This window comes from Nyctereutes procyonoides, unplaced genomic scaffold (assembly GCF_905146905.1).
Source record: "Nyctereutes procyonoides isolate TBG_1078 unplaced genomic scaffold, NYPRO_anot_genome, whole genome shotgun sequence".
NCBI classification, from domain to species: domain Eukaryota; kingdom Metazoa; phylum Chordata; class Mammalia; order Carnivora; family Canidae; genus Nyctereutes; species Nyctereutes procyonoides.
In genome coordinates this window covers 7,641,463-7,652,050 of record NW_026575031.1, presented here as the reverse complement: position 1 = coordinate 7,652,050, position 10,588 = coordinate 7,641,463, and the positions used below count along the sequence as shown (strand labels likewise).

Sequence of the window (10,588 nt, the reverse complement as noted above, 5' to 3'; positions counted from 1 at the left end):
GCAGCCCAGGGTGTGATCCTGGAGACCCTGGATCGAGTCCCACATCAGGCCCTCTGTATGATGCCCTGCTTCTCCCTCTGCCTGTGTCTCTGCCTCTCTCTCTCTCTGTCTCTATGAATAAATACAAAATCTAAAAAAAAAATTAATTAAAAAAAAGAGCATACCTTCCCCCAAATTCCTGTATTCTCCAAACTGACTAAGGAGCCTGAAATTTTTTTCAGGCTTGAGGAGAGAAAGGGGGAGAGATTCAGGTCAGAGGGCATATCCCCCAAGTTATGGTGGGAGCATAAGGGGGAAAGGGGAGCCACAGCAACCTCAAGCCAGCAGGCAGGGAAGGCTGGCCTAGGCCTGGGGTCAGATGTACAAGGTAGGGCTCTTCAGGGACTAGAAGGAAACAAGGGTTTGGAGCACAGCAGGCCAAGCTCAAGTGCATGCACGGTTCCCTGGGGGTTCTGGCAGGGGCAGCCAGCAGCAATATGAGGAGTCAGAGAGGACAGAGAGAGGATTCCCACTCTGCCATCAAAAAGACAGGACCCGAGAAGTAATAAACTCCTGTACACATCTGTTCCATATTATAAATACACATTATATACAAAATAATGTTATAAAATGTAGAAAGGTCAGTGCTTCTGATTCTTAAATTATTGAAATACTAGACTCCAAAATAAACTACAAAAAAAAAACAAAATAAAAACTCATATTATTGATTTCTGAAGATCGGCTTCAAGGGTGGTCTGGGAGCAGTAGTGGGTGTGGGCAGAGCCCCAGGCTCAAGGCTATAGGGCTGGTTTGAGGGAGGAAAGGGCCACGGTGGCAACAGCACCTGGTTTCTCCCTCACTGGAATTTCCAACATCACTGCCCTGAGCTCCCCGTTAGGCCTGGCTCTCTTGGCTGGCCAATGGGGCGGGCCTTTCACCTGTTTGCTCACCAAAATCCAGAGGCACCCAAGGCTAGAGGCTGTGGAAGCCAAGTAAGGCCTACCAACAGCCTTGCCCAGAGGGCCTCAGCCAGGGAGAAGCTGGAGTGGTGTTAGGAGCAAGGCCCACAGGCAGTGGTCAGAGGCACAGGGCAGAAAGTGCTCCTCCCGCTTTGGACACTCACCTCACCTGCAGGGCAACTCCTGCCAAGAGCCACCCTCAATGGTATCTTGACCCACAGATGGCCCTGCCCACACTGACCTCCTCTCTCCTCTCTGATTTAGACCCAGCTGTTGCCATGGAGCCTGGGCCAAAGGCACTTTTGGAAACACAGATGCCAGTGGAGGCCACAGCAGCTCCAGGCCCTGCAGGGCCACTGCCACTCCCTCTGGAAAAGAAGCCAGATCCCAGAGGGGCACTCAGAAGGCCACTGCTGGCAAGGCAGGTCCCAGTGGCACCTCTCCTCTCTGTTCCCCTGGCTGGTACGGCTGCCAATCTGATGCCAGACAGACACCCAAAGGCGTGGAAGGGTACTGCATCTCTTGGCAAGTTCACAGTCTGTCCAGGTCATGCCATTCCCTCTTCCTCCTGAGAGCAGCACGTTGCATATTAAAAATGTCCCATCCAGGATGCAATGTAAACAATGCAGAAGGAAGATCCAGCTGCTAGGGCAAAGCTGGGATGTGCTGGGAAGGCTCCTGCCTTATACCTGGAGATGACAGGAAAGCAGGGAAGTGGGTTACCCTGGAAGACAAGCACTCCCTCCACGGCTGCCCCAGGGCCTCTCCTAAAGAAGCCCATCAGGCAGGTGGGGTGAAGGGAAGGTGGGGTAGCCCTCCCCAGACTTCTGCCCTATTACACGCACATGCCTGCGAGCCTCTGTTTGTGAAGTGGGCCAGTGGAGGAAGCAGTGAGAAGAGGCAGGAGGGGCATGAGGCAACCACTCTCACCCACCAGCAGCTGGGAAGCAGTGCCGGGGAGCTGGCCAGGTGCCATGGCCACCCAGCCCATCACTAACGCAGCAGGAAGAGCTAGGCCAGCTCACCACCACGGCTCCTGTTTCACACCCTCTGTGGCAATGAGGCCAGCCGGGATCTAAGAGCCCCTGAACCTGCCCTGCCAAGGAGGGATCCCGACCCACCCTTCAGGATGGCCCCTGGGGTCGAAAGTCACCAGGCCACCTTCCCATTTCCGAATGGCAGGAGGGGACATGCTGGAAGGGAAGGTGAGCCCACCACTCACCTCTGTGGCAATGACACATTCGTTCCTCTCTTCTGATATCAAACACACAGACTGGTACATGGAGTCCCTGGGGGAGCATATCGCTGATATCCGACACTCTGGCTTTTCACTGAGGGAACACAAGACAGGCCGGTGAGGGAGGAATGGGAGAGGGCTGGGGGGCAAGCAGGGCACTAACTTAGACCCTGAATGGCCAAAGGACACTGGCCGAGGCAGCTCTGAGAGAAGACACAGGGACTGGGGATGCCCAATGTAGCTTGGGGGGCAGTTAGGAACAGGCCCTCAGCCACAGGCCCCCCAACCTTACCAGGGTCTCAGGCCTGGGAAAAGCCAGTATTGCTACTCTACATAAGCCAGGCCATGGAAAGATGGAAGTCACGGACAGTGTAGACCTTCGACATTTGTGAATGAATGAATGAATGAATGAATGAATGGGAAAGAGGGACAAAGGAGGGATCCCTGGCAAAAATCTTGTTGGAGGAGCCTCCTGTCAGTAGCAAAACCCCATTTGCTTAAAAGCAGTCAAGGGCCTGGTGCCAGCTTTCCACCTGTCCTGGGGAGCCTAGGGAGTACCATGCAGGGCTCTGCGGCCAGGCCCTGGCCTCCAGGTGCTGCTCACCTGTGTAACCGCAGCGGTGCCTTCTCCCCTAAGCTCTTATCACTGTGGGAATACTTCCCCAGCATGGTCCCTCGCCCCAGAGGCCCTGGGGCCAGATTATAGTCCAATGTGTGGTTCTGCTGTTTGCCACAGTTGGACTTATCCAGGCCACAGTCCACTTCAAGCTCCTTCTTCTGGTTTGTGTTCTTGAGCTGGGCGGCAGGGATCAGGTTGTCCTTCTGGAAGTCCGACAAGTTGTTCATGGCCTCCCTGCCACCATCGTCAGGCCGCCGAAGCCGCAGCTGCCGCACAGCCACTGCCACCATGCCCAGCAACACCAGCACCACCACCAGTCCCACACCCAGGGAGACAGCCACCCAGGGGAAGCTGGGTGGCATGCTCACAGGGAACTCGCAGCGGCTGCCCACAAAGCCATAGGGACAGTTGCAGACAAAGCTGTCCGGGGAGAGGCCAGGGTAGCAGGTGGCCCCATTGAAGCAGGGTCCCGAGGTACAGGCGTCGAGAAGTATCCGCACCTCGCATTGCCGGCCAGAAAAGCCAGCAGGGCAGGTGCACACGAAGCCATTCTCCAGGTCATGGCAAGTGCCGCCGTGGGCACAAGGCCTGCGGGCACAGTCGCTGATGTGGAGTTCACAGTGGGGGCCTGTGAATCCAGGAAGGCAGCGGCACATGCGGTTAGGACCGAGGCTCAGGCACCGGCCCCCTGTTGGGTACACATGGGGCATAAGTCAGCAACCACCTGGGAACCCCTCTGGTGCAGAGGGTGAGCACCCCATCAAGGATCCCACCACAAACAGCATTGTACCAGGAGTCAGGAGACCTGGGCTTGAGGGTGCCTCTGGCCTTGTAGCCCTCAGTGAGCACCTGTGTAAGAATGACTAGCATCTTACAGAGCTTCACAGTAGAACCGGACAAGTATGCTTGGGTCTGAATCTCAGCTGTGTCTCAAGCTGAAGCTGATCTGACACTTGTTGCTTTGTCTTATTCTAAGCCTCAGTCTCCTCACTTGTTATATTAGAGTATAATGCTATCCCCTCCATAGGAGATCTCTGACGGTTAGGCTGGATGACGCATGAAGGCAGGAGCCCATGCCTCATATATAGTAAATGGTCAAATAAATGTAATTATCAGTTAACAAAGTTAATGGAGTGATTAGCCAGAGAACAGACTCCATCTCAGCTCTTCTAGCCCCTCCCCTCTCCTGCTCCTGGGGCTTCTCCTGCATAGTGTTGTCCGCCTGCCTCACAGTGGGTCACCAGGAGGCCAAGGAGACAAAGATATCCAGTGTGCTTTGCACCCCAAAAGATGCTGAGCATTTTGGACACCTTGTGCCAATGCCAGGCTCCACGTGGCCATGGGGCAAGGCGAGGCCTTTAGAAGTAGGGCTCTGACTATGCCAGGCTGCCAGGCTCCCTCTAGGAGAGATACAAGGCCTCATATATCCCTTTCTCTAGCCCAGGACTTCTGGGGGAGGCTCAGAGGCCACCCCAGCCAGGAGACGGCTCCACAACATGCGAACAGGATGTGAAGCAGGGTGGACACCTCTCCTCCTCTGAAGGCCTGCAACCACAGCCAACCTGCTCCTCTTCCAAAGCCACCCAGCTGATTATGCAAGCTCTTCACCATCCAGAGCAGGTTGGGACCATCTCAGCCTGGCCAGAGGGACAGACCCAGCCTCTCTCCTCTCCTGACTCTCCCTCACCAGAAGGCTCTCTTAGTCCTAAGGCTGGCCCACCAGGGGAGCGAGGCAACAAGACTCACCATTGGCACACGGGTTGCTGGTACACCTGTCTACTTTCTTCTCACAGTTGGAGCCCATGAAGTTGGGGGGGCATTCACAGGCATAGCTGGCCCCCTGGCTGCGCTCCCGGCAAGAACCCCCATTGAAGCAAGGGGAGTCTGCACAGCTCAAAGTGCTGTGTTCACAGTGTAGGCCATAGTAGCCTGGGGGACATAGGCAGCGGTAGCCATCCTCCTGGTCCTGGAGAGAGACCAGAAAGAGGCAAAGTCAGACCCCAAGACTAGTGACTAGGATGTATGGCGGGGAACCCACCTGCCCACAATGCCTTTCATGGCTGTACCTCCACTGGCCATGCATGTGGGGCCACCTGGGCACTACCTCGCCAGACCTGGGCTGGCCTGAGGCTTACCTTACAGCTGCCTCCATTGCGACAGGGGTTGCTGTCACACTCGCTGAGTTCCAGCTCACAGTCCACGCCAGTGTAGCCTGGTCGGCAGGTGCAGGTGTAGCTCCGCTGCCCGCTATTGGAACATGTTGCCCCATTCTTGCACGGGGAGTGGTGGGTGCAATAGTTGAGATCTACAAAGACAGGGACCAGCCAGCTAAGCAGAGCAGTAGATTGGTCCCTACTTTCAGGCTCCTTGTAGTGCAAGCTCACTGTCCATGTGTGGCCCAAAGCCTGCAGCCCCAAGTCGTCCTGGCCTAGCCACCTTCATTCCTTCTCCAGTCACATATACCAAAGCACCTTGACCCACATCTGCCCTGTGCTACCAACCAAAGTTTAAAAAAAAATACAGTTGGCAGGTGCCTGGGTGGTTCAGTTGGTTAAGCGTCTGCCTTCGGCTGGGGTCATGATCCCAGGGTGCTGAGATCGAAACCTGCATGGAGACTCCCTGCACAGCAGAGAGCCTGCTTCCTCCTCTCTCTCTGTCTGCCACTCCCCCTGCTTGTGCTCTCTCTGTCAAATAAATTTATAAAATCTTTCTAAAAATTAAAAAAATACAGATGGACAACTGCCTGCTAGGTAAGGTCGCAACCACTGGCTGCCAGGGTAGAATGAAGGGAAGGAAGAGGAGCGGATGGATGGCAAGGCCACATGTTGAGGAGGAAGTCACAAAAGGCTTCGTGGAGGAGGGGCAGCTGAGATAAGCCTGGAAGGAGGGATAAAATTTTAACAGGTGGAAATGGTAGACAGGAGGCAAAAGCCATCATCAGTAGTGACCCAGTATTTTTTAAAGGGAAATGCATTATGAGGGTGTTTTGAAATATAAGTATTTGTTTTCTTATTTGGGAAGGACAGGGAGGGAGCAAACACAGCTCAAATATAGAGATTGGAAGGGCTGTGTTTGCATATGATGAGTGTATGTATGACTGTGTCACCTGGGAGCAAATGTGGGGAGAGGAACAGGAACGAGAATGGGCAGGAACCACAGGTGTGTTCTTGTGTTTGGGGTAGGGGAGAGGAGAGAGAAAGCCAGCCAGCCAGCCAGCCAGAGACACACACACACACACACACACACACACACACACACAATACAGGGGCTGAAATCCAAGCACGAATTGTTCCTAGCACGTCAGGGGCTAGGCAAGTTCTTTCCACCCTGGCAAGCCTCCTGCCCACCCTCCTGGGGCTTGTGCCCATGTCTCCATGGCAGCAGCCACCCTATTTGACCCTGAAAATGGGAGGCACGTGCTGCAGCTGGCTACCAGGATGAAAGATGAAGGAGCAAAGGCTTCCTCCCCCAAGGTTGAGGCCAGTAGACCCCTACGTAGCCAGAAGAATGACCAGTCGCCCACCCTGACCGAGAAAGAGACTGTGGGCCCTGGACAGCTGCCTGGCAAGTGCAAGTGGGAAAGAACGAGGGAGGCTATTTCTGCCTCAAGCCAAGAAGTCGGTTAGATGCCACTCCGCCCAGAGGCGCAGCTCACCCATAGCCTCAGGGCAGCTGGTGGGCACACCCCACCAGACAGCTGTTTAGGGGAGAGTTGCTCAAACAGCCCTGGCAGGTAAGCAAACACTTAGGGGGTTAATAGGTAACTACAAGGTAGAAAGAGGAACTGAGCCCTATCCCTCCTCCCAGGCCTTGCTGGAATTTGAGTATGAACTCCAGGCTGCCACCTTGTAGAGCTCCTGGCTTCTCCAGTCACCCTGCCTCCCCAGCACCTGAGCAAGAAGGACTCACTATCTCATTCTAGGCCAATCGTAAGATTCCTTAAAAGCTCCAAGCTCCTTGAAGGATAGTGGGAAAGCCAACTGGGCAGTCACCAACTGGGCAGTGACCACTCTGGTTCCCACTCCCTGCCCATCTGTCCCAACCCTTCTTCATCCTCTCTCTGCCCTGACTCACCCTGGTCACAGAAGAGGCCTCCCCAGCCCTCATCACAGGTGCACTGCCAAGGGATGCTGCAGGTGCCATGGCGACAGCCATTGTGGGGGATGCATTCGTTGCAGAGGCGGCCCTGCCAGCCTGGGCGGCAGCTGTTGAACAAAGGGGAGGCTGAGGATGAGGTGAGGGCTTGGCCAGGGGACAGCTCCCTCCTCATCCACTTCCTGTCCCCTACTCACATGCACTCCGCTGGCTTGCTACAGTAGCCATTCTGTTCATGACAGCCAGAAAGACAGACAGCTGAGGAAAGAAAACAGAGCGGGGTGAGTTTGGAATGCCAAGGACCCTGAAGCCCTGCTCTCCCTGAAGCCCCGCTCTCCCTCTCCTGGCCCTGGGGGGGCCCCAGCTCTCCTGGGCTCACTTCCCACTCCTGGCCTCCCAGAGGAGCCACGGGTGTTCTAAAGGCAACAGGGAAGGAGAATCCAGGCTGAATGGAATGCAGTAATGGGGTCCTTGTGGGCTCTGGCAGGATGGGGGAGGAGCATTAAGAGAGAAAGATCAGAGTCCACGCCTGTCCTAAGCATCCCCACCTGTTCCCGAGGCCCAGCTAGTGGGCAGCCCGGACCTGTTCTGTGAGGGAGGTTAGCTGTGGCTGAAAAGAGGCCACCGTGTTTGCTCCGGGGACCCCTGCCAGATAGGCAGGAGCTTGGCTGCTTACGCTCTTCGCAGTACTCCCCAGTCCAGCCGGGCAGGCAGGACAGGCTGCCATCTGGCTGGCACACGTAGTGGCCGAAGTGGTCATTGCGCTTCTTGCACAGGCGTGAGCAGCTGTCCCCATAGTAGTTGTCACTGCAGATGACCCGGTAAGAGTAGCGCAGCCTCGTGGGAGGGCTGGTCTGCTCATCCAGTAACCAGTTCTTGCCCACAGCTAGGGAGCCCTGGATGGCGATCTTGCTGATGAGCGCGTCTGGTGGCAAGGCCTCTGAAGGGGCAGAGGGCCAGGTCAAGGAAGGGCAGCCAGTCCCCAGGAGTGCCAGCAAGTGCTGGATCAAAGCAGCTGTCCAGATGACCCCCACCTGCCAGCAAGTGCAGGCCAGAGGAACCCAAGTGTCCCCACTACTTAGCTGCTGTGTGTGGGTGTGGGTGTGTGTCCATGTGTAGAAGGCCTGATATCATTCAAAAAGGGGACAATAGAAGGATATTAAGATATCCCAGTGTTCTGGAGGCAGAGAGACTAGGAAAGAGGTCAAAGTGGGGAAGAAAAAAAGGAAAGAAAGAATGAGAAGAGGGAGAAAGAAAAGAAAAAAGAAAAGAAGAAAAGAAAAGAAGAAAAGAAAAAAGAAAAGAAAAGAAAAAAAAGAAAAGATAAAAGAGAAAAGAAAAAGAAAGCCAGGCCGGGGTGGACTCTGAGAGCAAGGGGTCCTTTGGTGCCCATTCACGGGTTCTGCCCTCAGAGATGGGTAATGCTTTTCTTTTTCCTTTTCAAAGTGAGAATTGTTGTGCTGCTGAAATATCCTTTTCCTCTGTGTCAGAACAACATCCCAAAGCCATTATTCCCTTTCCAAAGGAGCGGAATTCGCGAAAGGTGTAAAATACAGGAAGGGGCCCGTCAGCGGCGCTGGCAGCTTCGGCCTTTCTCACCGCCGTGCTCCCCGCGTTCCCACGCCAAAAATAACCCGCAGGAAACGCAATTGTGCTCAGAGTCCAGGCAGCTAGCGGAATCCGAGCGTCCAGCGCGGGGCGCAGCTCCTGGCCCAGCTTAGCGTCCTGCCCCCCCACCCCCCACCCCGCACTTCCCCGCCTAGTACAGGTTAACTCTTTCGGCGCTGCGCCGTGTCGCCCCCCTGTGGCGGCCGAGCGAGCTACTCACCTGGCCGCAGGTCGTCTCCTGGCGCGTGCCAAGCTTCGATGATGAGTGAGAAGGTGCCCTGGAGGCCAAGGGAGGGGGCCGGGGAAGACAGAGAGAGAGAGAGAGAGAGAGAGATGAGCAGGGGCGGGGGAGGTGGGGGTGCCTTGCGGCAGCGGGTTTAATTAATCTAATTGCAGGATACAGTTACAGCTCCCGGGTCAGCATAACGGGTCTGCGCGCAGCATGGCGCGAGCAAGGAAGGTGAGAGAACCCAAGAGATGGGGGCCTGTTAGCGAGAGTCATTCCACGGGGGCAAACGCGCCGGGGTAGTAAGTGATGAAAATCACATCCCGAGTGGAGAGAAGAGAGGGCATAGAACTGAAAGAGGGAGACTGGTGGTGAGAGCTTTCCTGAGGATGAGGTCCCTGGAGAGAGTCGGAAGAAAGTATCAAAAAAGAGCGCCCCTTGTTTTGTTTTTTGTTTTTATTTGTTTGTTTTGTTTTGGTTGGAAGCGAGGAAATCTGGGGGGAGGGCTTTGGTCCCAGGGAGCCCCCTTCTCTCTTTCGTGACCTCCCAGTGCACCCAGGCTGTGCTCACCGGCCAGGTGAAATTGAAAGGCAGTTGGAGAGGGTTGCGTCCCCCGCCGCTACTGTCGTCCCCGACGGCGAAAGAGTTGGTGCCTAACACGGGCGTAGAGACGCTTCCGAAGGTGCAGCGCCCGGGCGAGACGACCGCCTGGAAGTGCTTAAGGCAGACGCGGAAGAAGGTCCTGCAGCCGGGTTCGCACGGCCGCCCGCTGGCCAGTACGCCCCGCTCGTTGGCAAACTCCTGCAGCTGCAGCTGGAAGACTCCGGAGCAGGCTGCGCGCTATTGCACAGGGACCGAGGGAAGGAAGGAGGGGAGCGGTCAGCTCGGCAGACGCCCGGGGCTCAGAGCGCGGTGGGAGGGGGTGGAGGGGGCGCGGGACGTTACCTGCTGCCACAGTGCCACCAGCAGCAGTAGCGCCCAGCCAGAGGCGCTACGGGACGCGACTGCCATCCCCTGGAGCGTCGCTCTCTCCCCGCGCCCGCCCTGTAGCTGGCTTCGTTCGGGACGCCGCTTTCCCGCGCGTCCGTCCGCAGGAGGGGTCCCTGCAAAGCCGGGCTCTTCTGGGGCTTTCCTCCCGCGTCGCCTTCTCGCTCGTTCTGCTCCAACTGCGGCGGTAGGTAATCCAGGTGAGGCCGGCTGGGCGGCGGCCGCGCTGAGGACGCGTCCTCGGGCTAATCCTGGGGCTGCAAGCGGGCCAGTGCTCGGTACACTGCACTGAGGCGGCTTGAGCTGCGGCTCTTAGCCTCGTGTTCCCAGCTTGCGCTCTGCGCCGCTACTGAAACCTGCGCGCTCGGGAGCCTTCCTTATATATATTGGCTCCTCTCTTCGCCGCCTGTCACTCAGAACCCATGGTCACTCTCCCCTCCCCTCCGGGCCTCTAGCGCTACAGCCCCAGCAGGGCCTGGAGGGGGCCTCCGCCCCCGCCACCCCCAGTCCCCGCCAGCCAGTCACGCACGGGTCCCCGCCCCTCGGTGCAGCTCTCAGACCCTGGGTCCCCTAACTCTGCGCATGTCAAGGTGACCAGTTCTCCGCGACAGAGGGGTTACGGTCCGAGACCCCGGCCCTGGGAGGAGGGGGAGGGCCTGGGGGAATGGGGCGGGAGGTGAGCGAGTGGTTCCCGGATGGTCGTGGAGGCGGAGACACTGGGGAGTCCCCGTGGGCGGTACGTCCGCGGCCGGAGCTAGTTACCTTCAGCCTTCGAGCAGGTAAAAAGAACCTAAGCTCGGAAAGCGAAAGCAGTGTCGAAGGACTTGGATCTCCTTCTTCCCCGAGCCTTGAAAGCTGTCGCCACCGCAGTTCCCAAC

The 10,588-nt window shown here is 56.7% G+C and overlaps 1 protein-coding gene across 1 annotated transcript; it reads right to left on the bottom strand.

Annotated features, from left to right (window-relative positions):
- Window positions 1-540: 540 nt before the first annotated feature.
- DLL4 (delta like canonical Notch ligand 4) lies at window positions 541-10,041 on the bottom strand. Its single transcript, XM_055316924.1, has 11 exons — window positions 9,669-10,041; window positions 9,294-9,563; window positions 8,718-8,775; window positions 7,566-7,829; window positions 7,087-7,147; window positions 6,869-6,999; window positions 4,930-5,099; window positions 4,541-4,760; window positions 2,780-3,482; window positions 2,161-2,269; window positions 541-1,627 (listed from the first exon to the last, which is right to left on the bottom strand). Exons 1-11 carry the CDS (start codon window positions 9,732-9,734, stop codon window positions 1,622-1,624), a joined length of 2,058 nt encoding a protein of 685 aa, XP_055172899.1. The 5' UTR covers window positions 9,735-10,041; the 3' UTR covers window positions 541-1,621.
- Window positions 10,042-10,588: the final 547 nt, after the last annotated feature.